Source organism: Dasypus novemcinctus, chromosome 30 (genome assembly GCF_030445035.2).
Source record: "Dasypus novemcinctus isolate mDasNov1 chromosome 30, mDasNov1.1.hap2, whole genome shotgun sequence".
Classification (NCBI taxonomy): domain Eukaryota; kingdom Metazoa; phylum Chordata; class Mammalia; order Cingulata; family Dasypodidae; genus Dasypus; species Dasypus novemcinctus.
Window position 1 is genome coordinate 22,806,939 of NC_080702.1, and position 26,561 is coordinate 22,833,499.

At 37.4% G+C, this 26,561-nt stretch overlaps 1 protein-coding gene across 4 annotated transcripts in view; it reads right to left on the minus strand.

The window, feature by feature from the left end:
- LOC131276944 (zinc finger protein 705F-like) overlaps positions 1-26,561 on the minus strand; it is a 194,058-nt gene that overhangs the window by 52,331 nt on the left and 115,166 nt on the right. For 2 of the 4 annotated variants that reach the window (XR_009184156.2, XM_058290572.2), the window contains exon 5: positions 17,209-17,273. Coding sequence is in view for 2 of the 4 variants with exons in the window: in XM_058290572.2 (XP_058146555.1) it covers positions 17,209-17,273 (65 nt within the window). In the remaining 2 variants the exon portion in view is untranslated. Of the gene's footprint in view, positions 1-17,208; positions 17,274-22,333; positions 24,610-26,561 lie in introns of those variants that run through there. The other 2 variants (XR_009184157.1, XM_058290571.1) reach the window with 2 other exon arrangements.

The window sequence follows — 26,561 nt, forward strand, 5'->3', positions numbered from 1 at the left end:
AGTTGTAACTGAAAGACACCTGAGGTGGCTATATCACTATAGGACAAAATAGTCTATACATAAAATCAGATATGAATGATAAAGACAGTCATTATGTCCTGATAAGGGGGATAAGTCAATAAGAAGTAGTAAACAGTTATGAATATACATATGGACTTAACAACAGAACTCAAAAATAAGTAAATTCTGATAAATTTGATGGGAAAATTTTATGGTTCTACATTAATAGCAGGAGACTGTAAAACACCACTCTCAATAATAGACTATCTAGTCAGAAGATAATAAGGAAGGACAGAAATTGAATGATACACTAAACCAAGTAGAACTAATAGACATATGTAGAGCACTGCACCCAATGAAAACATAATGAAAATTCTTTTCAGGAACACATGGATCATTTTTATGATCCATGTTGAGTCACAAAAAACATCTCAATAAATTTAAAAAATATTGAAATCATAGAATGTGTATTCTCTGACCATAGTGGAATGAGTCTAGAAATCAATAACAAAGGGAGGAAAGGGAAAATTCACAAATATGTGGTAATTAAGCAATAGGCTCATAAACAATGGGGTTAAGAGGAAATTGGAAGCATATTAGGAAATATCTTAAGGTAAATGTAAATGAAAATACAGTGCACCAAAACTTTTGGGACACAACAAAGGAAGTTCTGAGAGGGAAATTTATAGTTCTTGGTGCTTACAAGAAAACTGAAGAATGACTTCAGTCAGACACCTAACCTCAAAACTCGAAGAATGAGAACTCAAAGAGCAAACTAAACCAAAAGCAAGCAGATGGAAGGAAATAAAAATGATCCAGAGCAGAGTGAAATGAAATAGAAAACAAGGAAACAATAGAGGATTAACAAATCCAAGATGATTCCTTGCAAAGATCAATAAAATCAACATTTAGCTAGACTAACAAGAATGAGAATACAAATAATGAAAATTAGAAATGAAAAGGGAGACATTACTACCATCCACTCTGAAATACAAAAGGATTATTTATGGATTCTATGAGCAGATGTGTCTGAGCTTCCCACAGGCTGCTGATGCAAATTACCAGAAATGAGTTGATTGTATAATGAACACTTTTTATTTAAGATACAAGCTTACAATTCTGAGGCTCTGAAATATCCAGATCAAGGAATAAGCACAGATGTTTTCTCACCAAAGTTAGCTACTGGTGATCCTGGAGTCCTGCTATGTGGTAAAGCAAGATGACCACACTTCATGGCTAAGTTACCTGCCTTCTCTTCCAGAATCTACTGTGTCCTGGTGCCCAGATGTGGGCAACCAGCTATACATGTTGTCTGTTACTGGCCCTCCTCTCAAGTGTTGTCTGCTTTACTTTCTTTCCAAGTTCATCTGTGTGCTATCAGGCATGTGACTCATCCATTCATCCTTGAACTGATCTGTGGGCCTGGACCATTGGAGGCTTTGTGTTTAAGCTTTGGCTCCTAGTGATACTCAAGTCCTCTCCCACATTGTAAGATAAAAATGGCAGCTTCCTTTTTCTCTATGTCTCTGTTTACATATAGCACAGCAAGATGGTGGAAAACCAACCCACGTCATACTTCACTGATGGAGTCCAATCAAAAGGTGCCTACACCAGCAGGAATGGATTAGTTCAAAAGTAGCCTTTTTCTTTTAGGGAGTCATAAAGGAAATGAAAACTGTCACAAGATGTATGCTGAAAATTAGATAACTTAGAGGAAATGGACAAATATTTAGAAACAAATAAATTATCTGCACTGACTAAAGACGAAATAGAAGATCTCAACAAACCAATTACTAGTAAAGAGATTGAATCCACAATCAAAATACTCCAAAGAAAAGCTAAGGACCACAGCATTTCACAGGAAATTTTTAATAAATATTCAAAGAATACAGCTTCAAATCTGGTCAAACTCTTCCAAAACACTAAGAGAAGGGAAAACTACCCAATTCGTTCTGTGGTGACAGGATTACCTCCATACTAAATCTAGAGAAGGAAACCACAAGAACTTAAAACTATTGACAAATATCCCATGAATTTAGGTGTAAAAGTCCTCAACAAAATACAAGCAAACCAAGCCCAGGAGCACACTAAAATAATTGTTTCTCAAAGGACTTCCAATGTACCAGAAATGTGTTGGCTTTTATAATGGGGATTTATTTGTTGTAAAAGTTTATAGTTCCAAGGCCATGAATAGTACAACTCATGACACAAAAGAGGTAGTTTCTCACCAGAATTAGCTGTCACATGGTGAAGTAAGATGACTCCTGACCTCTGCCAAGGTCTCCACTTTTCTGCAGCTGTAGGCAAACCTGGCATAGGGCTTGTCTCTTACCAGGCATCTTCTCTCAATCTACATGCTCCACTTTCTTCCTGATTTCACTATACAATACCAGGCATATGGCTCATTTATCCCTTGGTCCCAGTTATATGAGCCTCTCAGGGTCTTCTCTCCATGAAGTTCAGCTGTGAGATAACTTGGAGTCTATCACTCACATTGAAGTATAAAATATGGTGACTCCCTTTTCCAAGGTGTATGTCCATCTGTGTCTCTGATTATATTAGCCCCAGGAAGAGGGAGGAGACTCAAGTTGGTTCATGCCTCACTAACATAGTCCACTTAAAAGCCCTAAAGTGATCTTATCAAATAATCTAAGCAAATCACCCTCAAAAGAAAATAATGCAAAGTGTATCACACCCACATAAAAAGATTAGATCACAGGGAAGTGGCTGTGGCTCAATCAGATGAGCTCCCGTCTACCATAAGGGAGGCCCTCAGTTCGCATCCCAGGGCCTCCTTGTGAAGACAGTCTCAGTCAAATGCTGTGGAGCACTGCACAGCCCACAAGCACTGTGGGCTGCCATACAGCCTCCAAGCACCATGGAGCACTGCCCCACCCACAGTTGTCACGGGGCACTGACTCAGCAAGGTGACACAACAAAAAGAATGGGGAGACAAGTGAGAACACAGAAGAGTCCACAGCAAATGGACACAGAAAGCAGACACCAAGCAAGATGCAAGGGGGGAGGGGAAATAAATAAGTACAGACACAGAAAAAACGTATAGCAAATGGACACAGAGCAGACAGCACAAAAAAAGTTGCATGGGGGGAATAAAAAAATTACATCACAATCATAATCATTATCTTTTTGGGACTCACAGAAATCAAACTGTCAAAAAGATCAAGTGGGAGATGTACTTACCAAATCCAATGGATGTGTCATGATGATGGGAACGAGTGTTGTTGGGGGGGGGGAGAGGGGGGGTGGGGGGTGGGGTTGAATGGGACCTCACATATATATTTTTAATGTAATATTATTACAAAGTCAATAAAAAATAAAAAAATAAAAAAAAAATCATTCTAACATGTGAAAAAAAAAAAAAAAAAAAGATCAAGTGGGAGTTATACCCAATATGCAAGTAATGTATTAATAATCCATCACAATAACAGAATGAAAGAAAATTCCCAAATGATCATCTCAATCTATGCAGAAAAGACATTTGACAAAATATAGCACCCTTTCTAGGAAAAAAAAACCACACAGAACACGTAGATCACTAGGCATAGAAGGAAATTTCTTCCACACAAAGAAAAGGTATATATGAAAAGTCCACAGCTACCATCCTACTTAATGGTGAAAGACTGAAAGCCTTCAATCTAAGGCCAGGAACAGCATAAGGATGAGCAGTATAACCACTGTTATTCAACATTGAACTGAAAGTATTGCCTAAATAATTAGGCTAGAAAAAGAAATAAAGGCATCCTAATTGGAAAGTAAGAAGTACATTTTTCACTATTTAGAGATATGTTCCTATATACAGAAACTTCTGAAAAATTCACAACAAAGAATTAGTTCTAGAACTAGTAAATGAATTTAGCAGATTGGCAAGATACAAAACCAACACCCAAATATCACTAGTGCTTCTACAGACAAGCAAAAACAAATGGAAGAGAAATGATGAAATAAATTCCCTTCTCAATTGCAAATAAAAACCTCAAATATCAAGGAATAAATTTAACCAAGGATGTAAATGTCTTGTACACAGAATACTACAAAACATTTTTAAAGAATATTTTTAAAACTCTAAATAAAAGGAAAGACAGTCCATGTTCATGTGTTAGATATCATTCTAATGTCAATACTACACAAAGCAACTGATAGATTCATTACATTCCCAATAAAAATTTTAAAAAATTTCTTTGTGGAAATGGGATAGCAAATTATAAAATTTATAAGGAAGTAATGACTGCAAATAGTTACAGCAATCTTTAAAAAGAAGAATGAACTTGGAGGATTCATACAACCCAATTGTCACATTTATTACAAAATCACAGTGGTTAAAAAAAGCATGGTAAAGTCAAAAGGATAGATATTGTATTGAGAGCTCAGAAGTCAACCCTCAGGTTTCTGGCCAATTGGTTTTTGACAAAGTAGAGAAGACATCTCAATTTGAAAAGAATTGTTTCTAAAACATATGGTGCTGGAAAAACTAGATCACAAAGGAGGGAAAAATGTGTACCTCAAACTCATACCATATACAAAAATCAACTCAAAATGTATCAAAGACCTTAATATAACAGAAATAACTATGAAACTCCTAAGAAGAAAATATAGGTAAGCATCTTCAGGAACTTGTCTTAGGAAATGTTTTCTTAGACTTTACATGCAAATCACAAGCAACAAAATAAAATAGGTCCAGGTCGAACCAAGAATTAAATAACAGCAGGAAGACACAGCCTCCCACCACTAAATTCCTATGAAAGAGAAAGAATTTGAGCATCTATATAAACTACCATCCAAATCAGATGCCTACTCAACAGTAAAAAATTACAGGCCATACTAAGAAAATGGAAGGAATGGCCCCCAAAAAGGACTATATCAAAACCCCACAAGAGATGCAGAATTTGAGAGAACTAATTAATGAGATACACAAAAATTTATAAAATCAAAATAATGAGTTGAAAGACAACATAGCTAAAGAGAAAAACCACATCAAGAAGACAATGAGCAAGCACAAAGAAGAATTTGAAATCCTGAATAGAAAAGTAACAGAGCTCTTGAAAATAACAAACACAATAGGTAAGATAAAAAAACACATTAGATGCATAAAATAGACTCAAATGAAGAAAGAATGAAAAAGTGATACCAAAGACAGAAAACTGAAATTGAAGAGAGAAAAGATTGGAAAAAAATAAGTAGGGGCTTAATGAGTTTAATGACAACATGAAACATGACATTTTTGTCATGGGAGTTCCAGAGGAAGAAATGGTAAAAGGTACAGAAAGAGTATTTCAGGAAATAATAGCTGAAAATTTCACTACTGCCATGAAAACAATAAATGTAGCTGTCTGTGGCAGTTTGATATTACTTATGAATTCCCAATATGATATAGATTTTGCTTTTAAACTGGTCTGTTCCTCTGGACATGATAACATTTTTTGGTGGTGGTGTTGGCTTCATGGTTTTGTTTTGTTTTTTAACACTTTTTAAAAAAATTTAAGTTAGTAGATCACACAGAATATTACATAAAAAAAAGAGGTTCTGATATAATCCAGTTCCCAATACCCCACTCCCATCATTTTTGTAAATTGTTTTTGAAGATACATACATTATAAAAAATGCTACATTAAAAAAACAGAAGAGGTTCCTGTATACCCCCAACCCCCTCGCCCCACTCCTCCCACACCAACAAACTCCCCCATCATTGTGGCACACTCATCATACTCAGGAAACACATTGTGGAGCATTGCTGCACCACATGAACAATAGTTTACCCTGTAGTTCACACTCTCCCAGAGTTTATACAGTGGGTTATGGCAGGATATATAATATTCTGCATCTGAACCTGCAATATCATTTTGTACAACTCCAAGTCCCAAAAATGCCCCCACATCACATCTCTTCTTCCCTCTCCCTGCCCTCAGCAACTACTGTGGCCACTCTCTCCACATCAATGCTGCAATTTTTTCTATTACTAGTCACGATAGTTTTGTAGGAGAATACCAGTAAGTCCACTCTAGTCCATATTTTATTCCTCCATTCTGTGGACCCTGGGATGTCCACTCCACCTCTATATCAAAAGGGGGCTTAGATTCCACATGGATGATGAATGCAATTCTTCTGCTTGCAGTTGTAGACACTCTTGGTTCCTGGTGTGGTGGTTGACCATCTTCACCTCCCTGTTAGCTGATCTGGGTAAGTCCAACAAATTGTGCAGATAGTTCTTCAATTTTACCTCTTCTTTTTTGATGTATGAATTTATGGCTCTGAATTTCCCTCTCAGGACAGCTTTTGCTGCATTCCATAAGTTTTGATATGTAGTGTTTTCATTTTCATTTCTTTCAAGGTAGTTATTGATTTCTGTTGCGATTTCTTCCTTGACCCACTGTTTTTCTAAGAGTGAGCTGTTTAACTTCCATATCTGGGTCTCTGTCCCTTGCAGATTTCCAGTCATTCCACTGTGGTGAGAGAAATTATTTTCTTTAGGATTTCAGTCTTTCTGAATTCATTGAGACTGTCTTCATGGCCTAGCATGTGGTTTATCTTGGAGAATGATCTTTGTGCACTTGAGAAGAATGTATATCCTGCTGTATTTGGGTGTAATGTTATGCATATGTCTATGATGTCCAGATCCTCTAATATATTGTTCAAAGTCTTTGTTTCTTCATTGATTCTCTTTTTAGATGTTCTTCCCAATGGTGAGAGTGGTGTGTTAAAGTGCCCCACTATAACTGTAGAGGCATCTATTCCTATTACTAGTTTTTCCAGCATTTGCCTCATGTATTTGGAGGCACCCTTGTTAGAAGCATAAATGATTATGATTGTTATTGCTTTTTGAAAGTTTATCCCTTTCACTAATATGTAATGTCCATCCTTGACTCTCAGAAAAGTTTTGCATTTAAAGTTTATTTTGTCCATTATTAATGTAGCTACTCCTGCCCTTTTTTGGATATTGTTTGCCTGTAAGATTGTTTTCCAGGCATTGCCTTTCAATTTTCTTGAATCCATGGATCTAAGATGTGTTTCTTGTGGACAACATATCAACTGGTCATATTTCCTTACCCAATCTTCCAATCTGTGTCTCTTAGAGGTGAGTTTAATCCATTGACATTCACTGTTATTACTTTCAAGGAATTACTTACCTTTGCCAGATTTTCTTTTGACTTGTGTTTGTCATTTGTTGTTTGATTTTTTTCTTTCCATTTAGTTGTTCTTACATTCTCCACTAACTCTATCTCTCCTTTTTTTTTTTCTTTCCTCTTGCAGAACTTCCTTTAGCATTTCTTTAAGGGCAGGTTTCTTGTTGGCATACTCTCTTAGTTTCTGTTTATCTGTGAATATTTTGAACTCTCCAACACTTTTGAATGCTAGCTTTCCTGGATAGAGTATTCTTCATTGGAAATTCTTTCCTTTTATTATCTTGACTATGTCATACCTCTGCCTTCTTGCTTCCATGGTTTCAGATGAGAAATCAGCACTTAATCTTATGGAGCCTCCTTTGTATGTGATGGGTCTCTTTTCACTTGATGCTTTTAATATTTTGTCCTTGACTTGCACATTGGATAATTTGACAAGTATATGTATTGGGTTAGGCATTTTCAGATTTATGCTGTTTGGGCTGCATTGTGCTTCCTGGACATGTACATGCATCTCCCTCAATAAGTTCAGGAAGCTTTCAGCCATAATTTCCTTCAACACCCATCCTGTGCCCTTTCCCTTCTCTTCTCCTTCTGGGATGCCTATAATGTGTATGTTTGTGTGTTTTGCATTGTTGTTCAGGTCCCTATGTCCGTGCTGGATTTTTTTCTATCTTTTTATCAATCAATTATATTATATGGTTTATTTCTGATATAATGTATTCTATATCACTAATTGTTTCCTGTGCCTCTTCAAATCTGCTATTATTTGCTGGGAGTGTATTTTTGATTCCTTGGGTAGTGCTGTTCTTTCCCATTATATCCCTTACCTTTTGGGTATGATTACCATTTCTTCTGTATGCTCTTTACATGTTTTCATAATATCCTTAATCTCTTCCTTCACTTCATTATAGTGGTCCATGATATATGTTTTGAGAGATTTAATTTGTTGTTTGATATTCTACTCTTCTTCCTGGTTTTTAGTTTGCTCATTGAATTGGGACAGGTTTCCTGATTATTGGCATGGTTTGTAATTGTTTGTTGCTGTCTGGTCATCATTTTATCTTGATGGACTTATTCAGTTCATTAGTTTCTTTTCCTTGGTGTTTAAATAGTTTTTGTTTTTATGTGCATGTTAAGTCTTCTCCTTGTAACTTTGTTCTTCTTATCCTATTTCCTTTTTGTTGGCTAAGTTCCCTTCAAGGAAAGTATTAGGGCCAGAGAAAGCGAAAGGGGTAAGAAGAGAAAAATATAATTGTAGTATTGATAGTGAATGTTAGCAGAAGAACCATGTGAGATCTAGGAGAATGGATATTGAACTCTTGTAAGCTGTGTAGAGTTATAACAGAAAAAAAGTGGAGTACCTATAATGAATTAGTAAACTGAATATGGAAAGGAATATAATATAATTTAAAAGGCCAGTGTGTTCCAAAGAGGGGGAAAGAGAAAAGAAAGAACAATAATATAAAAAGTGAATAAAAGATAGAACACAGAATGGAGGTATTAGAGATAAAAAGTCAGAAATATTGTGGGCTAAACAAAGAGAGGAGGAATATAAGAGAAACAATGATGGAGGATAGAAAGATGTAATGGAAAGGGGATAGTGTTGATAGCCAAAATCAATACACACAGGAAAGAGGAAATTGAGGATGAGGAAGCACAGCAAATAAGAAATGTTGCCTGCAGCACCTAATATTTAAAAAGAAGAAAAAAGAAAAAGAAGAAAAGGGAAAAAGGGAAAAAGGGAAAAAATAGCAAACAAGAAAAAGATAAAGAAAAAAAAGGGCCATGGGGGGATAAAGAGGAAGAAGAAACCAGAAAACAAACCACCAGAAAAGACCAGACAAGGCCTCAAGCAAGGAATCCTCTTTACAATGGAATGAACTGCTTAGGAGTCTGATCTTCCCCCTTTCTCCCTTCCTCACTTCCCTCTCTCCAGGGCAGTAGGAAGGTTGTGTGAGGGCTCCTGTACAAGATTTAATTGAGTCCCTGTTGAACCAACTCTCTTCAGAAAACAATATCTCTTAATTTCTTGAAGAGAGAGCACTGCACCCCTTGACAGGAACCCTAAATATGCTATTGGAAGCCTGCAAAGCACATCCTACTGTCCCTCTCCCATAGGTGTGCTAAAGGGAGGCTAGCTAATTTTCTGACTCCACCTTCTCCCTAACGAATTTCCTATTCCAGGGCATTTAGGTAAATTGGGCTTTCTCAGCAGATTCACCTCTCCTCTCTTCCTAGGTTCTCCCCAAGTCAGCTGGTATATTCCTCCAAACTCAATAAAAGACGGGGGGGGGGGGGCAGAAAATTGAATCTATACTCCATGGGCCCCTCTGAACCTTCCACCTAAATCCTCCCACTCCCTGAATTAATCCAAGACCAGAGGGCTGGGGCAATGCCAGATCTGGGAGTGCTGGGTTTGGGAAACAGAGGCCTGGGAGAATGTGGACTCAGGGTATGTGTGTCTGTGAAATGTGAGTTGCAAGGGTTCAGGAAATACAGGCTTGAGGTTCATGCATTTGGGGAACACAGGGCTTGGGAACTCTGCTGTATGACTGGTAGTTCTCAGGGAATGCTGTAGCCCTGAGGTCTAGGGAGAAGGGATTTACCTTCCCACAGCTTCCTAATTCAGTCTTAGAAACCGACAGTTTTACCTCGAGCAAGCATAATTTTGTCACCGTCTCTCCAGATGGTTGTCCATATACCTCCTGCTTTGTAGGTTCCCAAAACAGCCCACTCCAGCAGGATTCTGTCACCACTCAACCAGTCCTTTGCAGGAGAGATGACAATGGTTTACTTACTCAGATGCCATCTTGCCCCACCTCACCTTTTGATTTTATTAGATTCAGCTGAGACAGCTGATAAGTTATGTTAAGATTAGGGCTTTTATTCAACCACACCATTAGAGTGCAACTCAGCCTTGAGTCCCGTCCCTCTTGGTGGACTAATAAAACAAAGACTGGATGATATGCTTACAGGAAATTGGGGGGTAGAGGAAGGATGTAAGCTGACTCCTACATGGGTGAAATCTATGATAAGCCAGAGCAAAAGAATTGTTTTAATGAAGAAAATACCTTATATTTCTTTAGGTATTATACTGTGATAATATCAAAGTATACTTTGATATTACATAGTTATACTTTGCAGAAGCATACCTACTCAACATATTTTCTCAATCTGAAATTAACTACATTATACATATTATTTAACTTTCAGCACTAATACATAAAACTCTTTTTCTTAAATATAAACCAAAATAGTTCAATACCTATTTTAAATTAGAGACAATTAAGTGCCAGGTGTAAGGATTATGAGTTAATAGTTCAATTAAATTAAAACATTCAATAGTTTTTTTTTTTTTAAAAAGGAGGTAGCTACACAGAGAAGACACACAGAGGATTCTGTGACCCCTGGGAGAGAGATGAGCCTGATAATTTACCACCTACCTTGTAAAGGGACCAGTGCAGCTGAGACTGGAAAGAATCAAGACCCAGAGGAAGAGAGACAAGCTATATGCCAGCCTACAGCTGAGATCTGAAGAAGGTTGGACTACAGATCCTTAAGAGGACAGAAGAAAGGTGAATATTCATAGATATCAGCCACCATATTGCTTCAATATGTGGCAAAAGCAGTTGGGTGGGGTACTTTGATTTGGACACTTTAGCGCCTGTAAGATTTTACCCTAAAAAAATATCCTTTATAAAAGCCAACAGATTTCTGTTGGTTTGAAATCAGAACCACATTGGCTGACTAATATAATGTCCAAGAAGTGCACTATACCCCAGTCAGAATAAATTTGTATAAACCTACTCCAAGACACATACTACTAGTATGTGAAATACCAATGATAAAGAGAAAATTCTGAGAGCAGGAAGGGAGAAGCAAAACAACACTTCAATGGACACTCAGGATGACTTTGTGCAAATTTCCCATCAGAAACCATGGATGTGAGAAGACAGTTGTATAATACAATTAGGGTACTGAAAGAGAAAAACTGCCAGCTAAGAATTCTTTATCCAGCAAAATTGTCCTTCAAATACAAACATGAGTATAAAATATTCACAAACAGAAATTAAGAGACTTCATAAAAAAGAACTGAACTTTGCAGGAAATATTAAAGGAAACCTTAGAACATGAAAGAAAAAGAAAGGAGAGAGAGGATTGGAGGGGAGCATAGAAGAAAGAATAGCAGAAAGAATAACCAAGAGAGTAGAAAGATAGACAAAAATATGATATGAACATATGAAAATTACAGAAGAAAATGGTGATAATAAATAATGCATTTACACTAATGTCATTGAATGTGAATGGATTAAGCTCCACAATCAAAAGACATAGGCTGACAGATTGGATAAAAATACATGAGCCATCCATATGCTGTTTACACCAGGAGTACAAATTGGCTGAAAGTGAAATGTCAGAAAAAGATACTCTATGCAAATAGTAACCAAAAAGAGCAGGAGTAGCTATACTAATATCAATCAGGTTTTAAATGCAAACATATTATGAGATACAGAAGGCCATTATATATGTATAAAAGGCACAGTTGACCAGGAAGGATTAAGAGACATAAATGACAATACACCTAAACAAAATATATGAAATAAACTTCTGGCAAAACTGAAGCGTGAAACAAACATCTCTACAATAATCATTGGACACTTCAACACACCACTCACATCATTAAATAAAACAACTAGGCAGAAGATCAACAAGGAAACAAAGACCTAGAACAATATGACAAATGAGTTAGACCTAATAGACATACAGAATGTTGTATCTACTATCAGTGAGTTATATATACTTCTCAAGTTCCCATTGTTTTCTATCCAAGATAGACTACATGTTAGGGAAAAATGTAGCTATCAATAGAAATAAAAAGCATCTTCTCATACCATAGTGGAATGAAACTGGAAATTAATAATTGACAGGAAAAAGGTAAATCACAAATGTGTGAAGATTAAATAACACACTTCTAAATAACCTGTGATTGAAGATGGTTCACCACCACACCAGGGAACAGAGTGCCTACAACTGCAATCAGGAGAATCATACCCATCAATCACGTGGGATCTAAGTACTCTCTCTATATAGAGGTGGACTGGACAGCACCATCCTGGGGTCCACAGGATGGAGGAATAAAATATGGATTAGAGTGGACTTACTGGTATTATACTATAGAACTACTGTGACTAGTAATAGAAGAAATTGTAGCATTGATGTGGAGAAAGTGGTCACAGAAGTTGCTGAAAGGGAGGAGAGGGAAGAAGAGATGTGATGTGGGGACATTTTTGGGACTTGGAGTTGTCCTTCATGGTATTGCAGGGACAGATGCAGGACATTATGTATCCTGCCATAACCCGGGACAGATGCAGGACATTATGTATCCTGCCATAACCCACTGAATAGATTAAGGTGAGTGTAAACTACAATGTAAATTATAATCCATGAGGTGTAGCAGTGCTCCAAAATATATTCACCAAATGAAATGAATGTGCCACAATCATGAATGAGTTTTTTGAATAGGGAGGAATGGGGAATTGTGGGGTGGGGTACATGGGAACATCTTATATTTTTAATTTAACAATTTTTGTGATCTATGTATTTTTAAAAAACAAATAAATATTTTTAAAAATATATAGAAATATTAAAAAATACTGTTTAAACTCTTCCAAAAAATTGAAGAAGATGGAAATTACCCAACACATTTTATGAACCTAGCATCACTCTAATACCAAAGCCAGTTAAATATACTACAAGAAAAGAAAATTATACGCCAATCTCTCCAACGAACATAGATGCAAAAATTCTCAACAAAATAATGCAAATAGAATTCAGCAGCATATCGAAAGACTTGTACATCATGACAAAGTGAGATTTATTCCTGGTATGCAAGGCTGGTTCAACACAAGAAAGTCAAACAATGTAATAGACCATATGTGGGATTTTGATATTATTTATGTATTCCAAAAAGAGGTTTTGAACATGTTTGTAAACTGGTCTGTTCCTCTGGGCATTATATCCTTTTTTTTTTAAAAGATTTATTTATTTATTTCTCTCCCCTCCCACCCCCACCCCAGTTGTGTCTATTTACTGTGTCTTCTTCTTTGCCTGCTTCTGTAGTTGTCAGTGGTATGGGAAACTGTGTTTCTATTTTGTTGCATCATCTTGTTGTGTCAGCTCTCCATGTGTGTGGCACCATTGCTGGGCAGGCTGCACTTTCTTTCATGCTGGCGGCTCTCCTTATGGGGTGCGCTTCTTGTGCATGGGGCTCCCCGATGCGGGGACATCCCTGCATGGCACGGCACTCCATGCATGCATCAGCACTGCACATGGGCTACCTGCACACAGGTCAAGGAGGCCCGGGGTTTGAACTGTGGGCCTCCCATGTGATATACCCTTTTGATTGTATTAAATTCAGAGGTTTCACTTGTATTTTATTAAATCAGTATTGCAAATTTGATTCAACCACATTATTAGGGCAATTATAGTTGAGTTACCACCCCCTTGTTGGACTATATAAACAGAAATTCATTCAAGAATTAGTAAGAAGGTTCAGACAATAATGTAGAGGAAGAGAAGCAGCTCCATAGCTACAGCAGAGGCCACAGGAAGAGAGATGAGACTGATAGCTTGCAGGTGAAGAGAACAGAGAAGGTGAGAAAGCCTGAGAGACAAGCCTTATATCACTCTACAGGTGAGAGGAAGAAGACTGAATGCTCACAGACATCACCTGCCATCTTGCCTCAATATATGGCAACATAGTTTTTTGAGACACTACCTATTATGGCACTGTGAGTTGGACATTTTAGGCCCTTGTAACTGTAATCTTCCACCCCAAATAAATACCCTTTATAAAAGCCAAAATATTTCTGGTACTTTGTATCAGCACTATTTTTGGCAAATACAGAATTTGTTATCAGGGATAGGAGGTGCTTTTGCAATTACCAATTTTACAAAACCATTTTACAAAACCATTTTACAAAAGGGAAAGGGATATTTTTTGGAGAAATCATGAGATGCTTGATAGAAAAGGCCTAGATTGCTTTGAAGAGAGTGTTGGTAGGAAAATGGATACTAAAGAGACTATTTAAGAACCCTTAGAAGTAAATGATGAAAATATTATTGGGAACTGGAGGAGAGATGATCCATGTTTTAAAGTCTCAGAGAACTTAGCAAGATAGACACCTGATGTATGGAAGGCAGAATTTCAAAACTACAAGCTTGGAAATTTAGCCAAGGAGGTTTCCAAACTAAATGTGGAAAATTCACCCTGGCTTGTTCTTGAAACTTGTAGCAAAGTCTTATAGGAAAGATATAAGATGATATCTGAACTGTTAGGTAAAAAGAAACAAGAAACTGATTCTGGGAATTTTGAAACTCTGGAAATCAAGTCCCCAGATGATAGTGCCCAATTTCAGAACTTAAATAAACGTGAAGCTTGTAAATCAGTATTGACAATGAAGTTATCAAGGAAAGACTTGTGGAAAGTCTGACTCTCTGATGGCTTGGACCCATGATTCCTACAAGCTAAACTAACACGCTTTTTGAGGGAACTGTCAGTCTGGACTAAAAGGAAAAGAGAGAGGAAAGATGGAAAGGAAAAGGCTTTCAGAGTAAACCATGGAAGCTGAATTCTGGATTAAGGCATCTCCTTGTCCCAAGAGGGGATTACTACCCATGTGTATAGAAAGCGTGTGTTTGCCCTGGCAGTAGAAGCAGGTGGATTTTCCATTCCTATGTTAGGGAAAGTTTTGCTGCCCCAGGCCACAGAAAGGGTGGAGCACATTCCCCAAGAGTTAGAGAGAGTGAGGTCAACACCCCATATGTCTGAGAGGGGCAGACTTGTCCCCCATAGGTTAGGGAAGGTCGGGTTGCCAATTACTTGCTCTGAGAGAGTTGGACCTGTATGTCAGAGTCAGGGAGAAACTTGCTGTCACCTCACTGCATAAGGGGGCTGAGACTTTACTTCCAAGATAGGGGAAGGAGTGTCCAAAACCACAATGTTCCTGGAGGCTGACATCTGGAGCTTTGTTGCCACCCAGATGCTTGATGAGGGTGCAACCAGGAAAATGGCCATTGGGCAAGTCTGTGGAAAGTGTCGGTCCCCATGAGGCCCCAGGGAAAAGGAACAACCATCTTGAGAATGACTCAAAGTTTGAATCTAATGGAGCATGAAATGCAAATTTATGTAATCCTAGGGACCCACGACTCATGTTTCCCCCCCGAATTTCTCTTTATGGTAATGTAAACATTTTTCCTTTGTCCCTTTGTATATTGGAAGCAGAAAAATTGTTTTGTAACTTTTAGAGGCCTACAGCAAGACAGAGCATTGCCCAAAGGCAAACTGTATATCTCTCTGTGAGGTGATTTTATAATTAACATTGTTATTGCTTAAGTTTTTTTTTAATATTGTAATGTCTTTTTGGAATTCAGAGGGTGCAAGTTTGATATTATTTATGAATTCCAAAATGTGATATTGATTACACCTCTGGGGGAGATACCCCTTTGATTGTATTAAATTCCGAGGTTCACTTTTAGTTTATTAGACAAGAAGGGACTTGATTTGACCACATCATTAGGATGACTCAGAGCTGAGTCCCCACCCTCTTGGTGGGCTACATAAATGGATGTTCAATCAAGAACATGTAAGTACATGCACAGAACACAGAGGAAGAGAGACAGCTTCATAGACAAGGAAGAGGCCTTGGGAAGAGAAATGACCTGATAGTTTGCAGCTGAGGAGAACAGAACAGCTTGGAAGCCATGAGAGATGAGTCTTATGCCAGCCTACAGCTGGGATCATAAGAATCTGGGGATACAGAGCCTAAAGAGAAAGAAAGGTCAAAATCTCACAAATGTTGCCCACCATTTTGCTTCAATATGTGGCAAAAGATGTTGGTAAGGAAGTACCGTTTGAATTGGACTCTTAAGGGCATTGTGACTGTAAGCTTCTGCCCCAACTACATGCACTTTATAAAAGCCAACGCATTTCTGGTATTTTGCATCAGCATCCCTTTAGACTGACTAATTAACCACATTGACAAATTGAAGGAAAAATTTCACATGATCATTTCAATTGATGTAGATAATGAATTAGAAAAAAACCTAATGTTCTTTCTTGAAAAACACTTCAAAATATTGGGATAGAAGGAAAATTCCCCAATATGATAAAAGACAGGAGAAAAACCAGAGCCAACATTTTACTCAGTGGGGAAAGGTTGAAAGCTTTCTAAGATCAGAAACTAGACAAGGATGCCCACTCTCACCACTGTTATTCAACATTATACTAAAAGTTCTAGCTAGAACAATTAGATCACGTTGAGAATCTTGATGTCTAGAAGAGAGAGACAGGTATGTTAAATAGGTACTAAAGTTCTGTAGATGCAAATTTAGAAATCTTTATGTACTTTCATAGGTTCCAAAGAAGGGAGTGCTGGATTCTATCCAGAGGGAATGTGGGTGTTCTGGAGGAGGTAAAGCTTGTTCTGTCTGGAAAGATGTCAAAAAATCGAAGGTGGAATAGTGTGTGGGACTCACGGTGAGTGAAGCAGCAGTAGCATTGACCTAGGGTGTGAAACAGCAAGGAATGTTTGAATAACTGCAGAAATCCTGGTAACTATGGTTTTCAGGTGTGTGGAAAGAGAATAGTGAGAAAAGAGAGACAGAGATAAGGACTTTGAACTTTACCTTGTAGGGACTCATAAGCCATAGGCTTGTCAATTATATTTATTTATATTTTATTTCCAAGCTTTGATCATCCAAACTCGAAGTGGCTATTACAGCCAATTACTACTGTGGTGGGCTATTTGCAAAATGGTTGCCATAATTCCCTGCACCCTGCATCCACACCTTCCTCTCTAATCATGGGCATGTTCAATTGACTTGCTTTGAACAATAGGATGATAGAAAAACTGAGACCAATAGCTTGAAAAATGCTTTCCATTGAGGGGCGTCCTCTCTCACTGTCCATGGGAACCATGCAGTCATCATCATGTGAATAAACCCAAGCAACCCTGCCGGAGACACTTTATGTGGTCACCTCCATCATCCCAGCCTAACCAGCACTAACCTCCAGATATGGGAGTGATGCCATGCTAGACCACTGCTTCCTCTTAACACATACTCATTATGGAACTAAAAAGACAAGAAAGAAAAAAAGATGTCATTAATAGTTGTACAACTATTATAGGCTTTCTCAGTATCTATATTTCCAATCTTTTTTTCTGCACAGATTTGTTTTCTACATGGCAATGACAGTTCTATGTAGACAATTCTGCATCATGATTTTAAAATTTATGAAATAACTATATTCTCTCATATATTACTCTTCAAAATATCATGTTTAATGGTTGAATAATGGTCCATTCAATGGGTGAATTATAATATCTTAGCTATTTCTGGACAATTAGATATATGCTGCAATGAACCTTCATAAGCATAAAGCTTTTTCTAAATTTAGAATGATTTCCTTAGAATATTTCCAATAAGTAGAGTAATTAGACGAAAGGGTATGAATATCTTTTAGAACCAACACTTATTGACAACTTTCCCTAAAGGAACTCATACCAATTTACACATTTTCCAACAGCATTTTCCAAGTAACAATTTTACCAAAGCCTCAAGGACCCCATATGTTTTCATTGTTGTTCATTTTGTGTTGTTTTTCATCTTTATAAATTTGTGTGAAAAGTGAATTCTATTTTCCATTGCAATTACTTCTTATAAAATCAATAAGGTTGAAGAGTTGGAAAGTCACATTTTCTCAGACTACCTGAGCATTGGGCTGGTTGATTTCTCAAAATTACTTCCTTAATTTATTCCACACAATAACTTAAGGTGCTCTCTGAATCTGTGTTGACAGAACAATTTACAAATATTGAGAAAATGCCATCCATTTGTATCTAAGAATGGGCCTATCCTCATGAAAATTATTGGTGGCAGACCCAAACTCCCCCCAAGCCACCCCTTTGCCATCTCCATTGTATTTCTTTTCCTTAGGCTGCCATAAAGTCCCACAAACTGGGTAGCTTAAAGCAATAGAAATTCATTGTCTCAAAGTTCTGGAGGCTAAAAGTCCAAAATCGAGGTGTCCATATGGCCATCTTGCCTTTAAAGTCTATCAGGAAGTATCTCTTCCATGACTCTCTTGGCTTCTAGTGGTGGCTGGCAATCCTGGGTGTTCCTTGGCTTCAATCTCTGCCTCCCTCATCACAAGGCCAACTTCTCTCATGTCTGCCTGTGTGCCTTCTCCCCTTATAAGAATACCAGTTATATTGGATTATGGGACCACCCTACTCCAGTGTGACCTTGGTTGTCTTAACTAATATCATTGCAGTGACTGTATTTCCAAAAAAGATCACAGTCACAGCTTAGTTCTTCACTAAATTATTTTTGGGGACATGATTCAACCTGTAACAGTCATGGTTTCCACACAATCTTCTTCCAAGTTACAGGTGAGCACCTGAGGCCTTTGAGATTTTAAGAAGTTTGCTTAAGTGTCCCATAGATACATGAACTTATTTTTTAGTAAAAAACTTTAAATGGATTGTTGGGGAAAGTGGATGGGGCTCCTCAGTTCATAGCACAAGAAAAATGATAAAACATCATTATGAGAAATGAAAGGACAAATATTGCATGGTCTCACTAATATGAACTAAACACAAATAATAAATTCATGGAGATAAAATCTAGAATATAGGTAATTAGGAGATAAGAAGAGGGTTGAGAAGAATTACTGGTGATTAATGTATGTAGAAGTTTTAATTAACTTGACTGTAGGTGTGTGGAAATGGATAGAATTGATGGTAACACATGATTATGAGTAGAACTAATGAAGCTGGTTTATAAATGGGATTGTGGACAACAAGAGCTCTCTAGGGATGCAAATGTCAACTGAAAGAAAGCTAGAGAATAACCTAGCTTTCTGAATAACACAGTAAACCCAGAGGTGAAAGAGAACTGTGGTTAGTAGAAATGCAAGAATATCCTTCTGTGACCTAGAACAGATGAACATCACTGCTGCAAGGTGGTGGGAATGTGTAGAAGCATACAAAAAATTCAATTAATGTAGCCTATGGACTATAGTGAACAGTAATGCTGTAATATACTTTCATCAATGACAAAGATGTACTGTGTTAGTAATAGAGGGGTATGGAATAAATATGCCAGAGTTACACTGTGGACCATGGTTAGTGGTAAGAGACTAATGAAACAAATGTGCCACATCATAGTTGTGTGTTGGTGGAGGAGTGTTGTATGGGAATTCCAGACATGTACATCATAATTTTGTAAGTTCACAACTTCTCTACTAAAAATACATTAAAAAATAAATACATGCAAATAGGAAAAGTGGAATTAAAACCTCCAATATTTGCAGATGACATAATCCTATATTTAGTAAATTCTGAAATGTCTACAACAAAGCTATTTGAGTTAATGAATGAGTTCAGCAAATTCATGGGATGCAAGAACAACATTAAAAAATCAGTAAGTTTTTATATGCTAGTATTGAACATTCTGAGGGGTGAATCAGGAAAAATTCCCATTTGCAATAGGAAAAAATGTCTCAAATACCTAGGCATAAAATGTAATCAACAAGTACAGGACCGAAATGCAGAAAACTACAAAATAATGCTAAAAGAAATCAATGAAAACTTAAACAAATGGAAAGATATTCCATGTTCATGGAATGAAAGATTAAATATTGTGAAAATATCAATCCTAGAAAAACTGAGTTATAGATCCTATGCAATACCAATCAAAATTTCAATAGCCTACTTCAAAGAAATACAAAAGGCACTTCCAAATTCATTTGGAAGGGAAAGTGCGGCTGAGTAGGCAAAAGCCTTCTAAGAAGATTAATGTGGGAGGAATTTCATTTCCTGACCTTGAAACATATTACAAAGCTACAGTGGTCAAAAGATCATGGTATTGGCATAAAGATAGACATCAATCAGGGGAAGAGATTTGAGACTCTAGAAATAAATCCTCCTATCTCTTGTCAACTGGATTTTAACAAACATACAAAGTCTATGTTAGTGTGACAAAAGAGTCTCTTCAACAAACCATGTTTCAAGAACTAGATATCTATAAATAAAAGATTGAAAGAGGACACCTATCTCATTCCCTATACAGAAAGCAACAAAAAATGAATAAAATACTTAGATATAAAATCAGTACCATAAAACTACCAGAATAAAATATAGGGGAACATCTTAAAGACATTGTGATATGTGGTGGTTTTTTAGAACTTTACACCCGAAGCAAGTGTAAAAACAACAACAACAAAAATCATAGATAAATGGGACCTCTTCAAAATTAAACACTTTTTGTCCCTCATAGGACTTTGTAAAAGGGTGAAAAGCAAGGAAACTTAATGGGAAAAAACAATTGGAAAAATCACATGCCCAATAAAGGATTAATATTCATGATGTATAAACAGATGTTACCACACAATAAAGAGACACATGATCAAATTTTAAAATGGCGAAAAGACTTCTAAAGACATTTGTCCAAAGAAGAAATACAAATGGAAAAATGAAAAAATGTTTAACATCACTCATGATTAGGGAAAATGCAAATGAAACAATGAGATATCATATCACTCCCATCAGAACAGCTGCTATGAAAAAGACACAGTGTTTGGCAGGTCCTAAGGAGGCTGAATATAGATTTGCAATGTGATCCAGCAATGCCACTACTGAGTATGTACCCAAAAGAACAGAAAGCAGTGACACGAATAGACATCTACACACCTGTGTTCACAGTGATATTAACAATTGCCAAAAGTTGAAAATATAACAGGTGTCCTCCCACCACTGAAAGGATAAAGAAATTGGTGTATTCAGCAATAAAAAGAAATGAAATTGTAAAGCATATGAGAACATGGGTGAACCTGGAGGATATTATCCTGAGTGAAGCAAGTTAGACACAAAAGGGCAAATATTGTATGACATTACTATGAAGTAAATATATTGTGTAACATATTGTATAATTTCATTTATATAAAATGTAAATGTAAATGGGACCTCTTCAAAATTAACACTTTTTGTCCCTCATAGGACTTTGTAAAAGGCTGAAAAGCAAGGAAACTTAATGGGAAAAAATGATTGGAAAAATCACATGCCCAATAAAGGATTAATATCCATGAGGTATAAACAGATGTTACCATACAATAAAGAAACACATGATCAAAATTTAAAATGGCCAAAAGACTTCTAAAGACATTTGTCCAAAGAAGAAATACAAATGGAAAAATGAAAAAATGTTTAACATCACTCATGATTAGGAAGATGCAAATGAAACAATGAGATATCATATCACTCCCATCAGAACAGCTGCTATGAAAAAGAGAGAGTGTTTGGCAGGTCCTAAGGAAGCTGAATATAGATTTGCAATGTGATCCAGCAATGCCACTACTGAGTATGTACCCAAAAGAACAGAAAGCAGTGACACGAATAGACATCTACACACCTGTGTTGACAGTGATATTTACAATTGCCAAAAGTTGAAAATATAACAGGTGTCCTTCCACCACTGAATGGATAAAGAAATTGATGTATTCAGCAATAAAAAGAAATGAAATTGTAAAGCATAGGAGAACATGGATGAACCTGGAGGATATTATATTGATGTGACACAAGTTAGACACAAAAGGGCAAATATTGTATGACTGCATTACTATGAAGTAAATATATTGTGTAATGTATAATTTCATTTATATAAAATGTAAATATAAATCAATTGATAAAGATGAAATTTAATTAGTGGTTATGGAGGGCTAGGAAAGGCATGCTAAGGCATATGGAGATTTTTATTGGCATATGGAGATTTTTATTGGAGTAAAGAAATATTTTTGAAATTTTTTCTGATAATGTATGCATAGCATTGTGATTATACAAAAAGTGGTCACTCATTCAACTTTAGATAGTTCATAGAGTATTTGAATATATCTAAATAAATTCTATTAATTTATATAAATAATATATATATTATAAATAATATATAATAAATGCTTAATAGAGAAATAATTGTGCAAGAGTAGCCAGAAATAGGAGCTATGTATAGCAGAGAAAACAGATTGAAAGGGTAAAGAATTTTCTTGTAGGTTTTTGTATATTGTATATTATTATTATGACTATTATGGAAATAATTAAAATGCTTTCATAATGATTGAGGTGAGGAATACAAAAACATATGATTATAACAAATACCTTTAATATGTATCAATAAATCTGATTTGTTAACAAAAAGGAAACAGGTAAATGGGAAGCCATCAAAATTTAAAATTCCTTTTGCTCAAAAGGCTTTATCATAAATGATAAACGACAGCCTATACAATGAGAGAAAATATTTGGAAAGCACATATCTGATAAAGGATTAATATCCAGTATATATAAAGAAATCATTCAATTTAAGAAAATGGCAAACAACCAGATAAAAATTGGGTAAAAGACATGAAGATATCTCTCTCCAAAGAAGATACAAAAATAGTGAGTAAACAAATGAAAAGATAGTCAACATAATCTGCCATCAGGGACAGGCAAAACAAAACCCTTTCATATTCAATTGAATGGCTATTCTTAATCTTTAAAAAAATGAATAAGGGTTTTTTTGTTTGTTTGTTTGTTTGTTTATCCCCCCCTTGCAGCTTGCTTGCTGTCTGCTCTCTCTGTCCATTTGCTGTGTGCTCTTCTTTGTGTTTGCTGGTCTCCATTTCTGTTGTGTCACCTTGCTGAGTTGGTATTCTGCAGTGCTTGCAGGCTGGGCGGAACTTGTGGGCTGGTGGCATTCTGCAGTGCATGGCTGGTGGCTCTCTGTGGCATGTGGGCATGCCTGCCTTTTTACAAGGAGGCCTTGGGACATGAACCCAGGTCCTCCCATATGGCAGACAGGTACCCAACAGATTGAGCTACAGCTGCTTCCTGATAATAAGTTTTTGAGAGGACGTACATAGAGAAGAAGACTCATTCATTGCTGGTGGCAATATAAAATGATACAGGTCTTCTGGAAAACAGTTTGGAAGTTCCTAAGAAAGCTCAGTATAGAACTACCATATGACCTGGCAATCACAATGCTAGGTATATACCAAAAAACAATGAAAGAGAACAGCCCAAAATAATATTGCACACTGGTAGTCATAGTACTGTTATTCACACTTGCCAAAAAGATGGAAGAAGCTCATGTCCATCAATCAATGAATGCATAGCAATATATTATTGTATTAGTCAGGGTTCTCTAGGGAAACAGAATCACCAAGAAATATCTGTCAATAGTATGTGATTTTATGAGTCTCTCATGTGACTGTGGCGATGCACAAGTCCAGGTTCTGCAGGCAGGCTGCAACCAGGAGCTCTGACGAAAGTCCATTGAAGGTTCTTGACGAATTCTGGGAGACACTGGCTGTCTAAAGACGAGGAAGGAAATTCTCACTCAATCCTAGAATCACTTCCCCTTATAAGGCATGCAAATGATTGGAGAAAGCATCACTCATTGCTGCTAGCAATCTCCCTGATTGATGTAATTTTAAACAGCATTCTATGATTTACCACTGCAATAAAATGAATGTTGACTAAAGTCCATAAATGCCCTTGTATTACAGTTAGTCCAGTGCTTGTTTGTCCAAACAACTGGGCACAACTACCTGGCTGAGTGGACAAATTAGCCTAACCATCACAGTCCATCCCTTGTCAACTTGGCAACCACACACATTACCTTAAACCATACTTAGTCTCTCAGTAAAAACAGTAACAAACATGCATATATATGTATTTCGACTAAACAATGTTGAACTCTCCTGCTTACTACTGGAAATACATTAATTCCATACAGAATATGATGCAAGGTCTTCGGTAATATTCATTCTTAAACTTGATATCCTCAAATATTATGACATGAAATTGATACAACTTGTTATATGATAAGGGAAAACTTTGTGGAAGAAGACAAAGAAATTTGTTTTGTATATATATACAATCTACACCATAATGAAAGAAGGAAGATTCTTTACCATTACAGTTCTCATTTCTGTAACTGGTCATGTGTTTGAAGTTCATATTTATCACTACCTTCTTCTGCTACCCATTCCATATTTCCATTACCTGTGGTTCTTTGCCTGGTGGAGTGATGCAACCTTCCATTCCTGAAGATTCTGGGCCATTTTTACTCCTCCTTGAATTAGGTTGTTGCAATTTCCCATTGACTTTAGTCATATGACATGGCAGTATGAGGAGATTCCCTAGAGGATCTCCTGTATTCCAGGCAAACTCTTCTTTACCTGCATCATATAGATGCAGTCCTATTTCCCCTTGATAATCAGGATCAATCACTCCAGCCAGTATCGTAATTTCCTTCTTTGTTGATTCAGAGGTAAGAGGAGCTCAAAGTGGTCAGGTGGCAATTTTAACTTCCAGTTCGATGGAATCACTGTTGTGTTCCCTGGTGACAGCACTCTTCCTTTGGTGATTAAAATCTGTAGACCAACAGAGTTTGAGGTTGCAGGGTCAGGAAGTGAAAAATCTCCTAGGGAGCTACTAGGGGTATTATTGAGTGGTGCCCTTTTCCACCCCTTTTCCACCCTTTGATTCCTGGACACATGGATCCTGGTTATGGGAGAAACATCACAATAGAATGGATGCTGATTTAGAGCATACACAGCCTCCTGGAGAACATTGCCCCAGCCCTGTATGGTATTGCCACCTCATTGGTACCATAATTGAGTCTTCAAAAGACCATTCTACCATTCTATCAATCCAGCTGGTTCAGGGAGAGGGGGAACATGGTAAGACCAGTGAATTGCATGGGCATGTGACTATTCCTGCACATCATTTGTTGTGAAATGGGTTCCTTGATCAGAAGCAATATTGTGTGGAATGCCATGGCAGTAGATAAGACATTTGGTAAATCCAGGGAGGGTAGTTTCAGAAGAAGCATTGTGTGTAGGAAATGCAAACTCATATCCAGAGTATATGTCTATTCCAGTTAAAAGAAATTTCTGCTCCTTCCATGGTGGAAGGGGTCCAGTGTAGTCAACCTGCTACCAGGTAACAGGCTAGACACCTTGAGGAATGGTGCCATATTGGGTATGTGTGTGCGTATCTGCTGCTGGCAGAATGGGCACTCAGCAGTGGCTGTAGCCAAGTCAGCCTTGGTATGGGGAAGCCCATGTTGCTGAGGCCATGCATAACCAAATCCCTATCTTTGCCATGGCCACTTTGTTCATGAGCACATTGGCAAAGACAGGAGTGACTGGGAAAACAGGCTGAGCATTAGCCACAGAGCAGGTCATCTTATCCACTTGATTATTAAAAACTTAATCTGCTGAAGTCACCCTCTGGTAAGCATTCATGTGAGACACAAATATTTTCATTTTTTGGCCCACTCAAAAAGGTCTGCCCACATACCTCTTCCCCAGACCTCTTTGTCACCAATTTTCCAATCCTATTCCTTCCAAGTCCCTGACCATCCAATGAAACCATTGGCATTAGCCCATGAATCAGCGTACAAGTGTACCTCTGACCATTTCTTCATCCAAGAAAAAAGAAAACCAGGTGCACTGCTCAAAGTGCTGCCCACTGGGAGGCTTTGCCTTCACCACTGTACTTCAGGGAAGTCCCAGAAAGGGACTTAAGTGCTGCAGCTGTCCGCTTTCGGGTGGTACCATATACCATGCTGAACCATCTGTAAACCAGCCCTGAGTTTTCTCTTTCTCAGTGAATTGATTACAAGTGACTCCCCAAGAGATCAAAGCTGTGGGCTGGGAAAAAGAAGTTAATATGGCAGTGTTGGTGACCACGAGCATTTTGGCTACTACCTCATGTAACTTACTTATGCCTTCAGGACACACTTGAGCTTTATCTCATATATACCACTTCCACTTTATTATGGGGTGCTGTGGTACATGCCCAACTTTATGATTTGGTGGATCAGACAATACTCAGCTCACGATAGGCAACTCAGGTCTCATGGTAAATTGAAGGCCCATGGTTCAGTGTTCAGACTCCTCTAAGACCCAGTACCAGTCCAAATGCTGTTTCTCAAAAGGGGAGTAGTTACCTGCATAGGATGGCAGGACTTTGCTCCAAAATCCTAAGTGTCTGCACTGTGATTCTCCTATAGGGGCTTGCCAAAGGTTCCAGACAGCATCTCTATTTGCCACTGAATTTTCCAGCACCATTGGAACTGCTGCATCATATAACCCAAGTGGTAGTGCAGCTTGCACAGCAGCCTGGACCTGACACAGAGTCTCTTGTTGTTCTGGTTCCCCCCCCCCCCCAAAACTACCAGCTTTTCTGGTCACCCAGTAACTGAGCTGGAGTAGCACACCCAAGTGAGGAATGTTTTGTTTCCAAAACCCAGAGACCAAGTAAGCATTGTGCCTCTTTTTTGGTCATAGGAGGTACCAGATGCAACAGTTTATCCCTC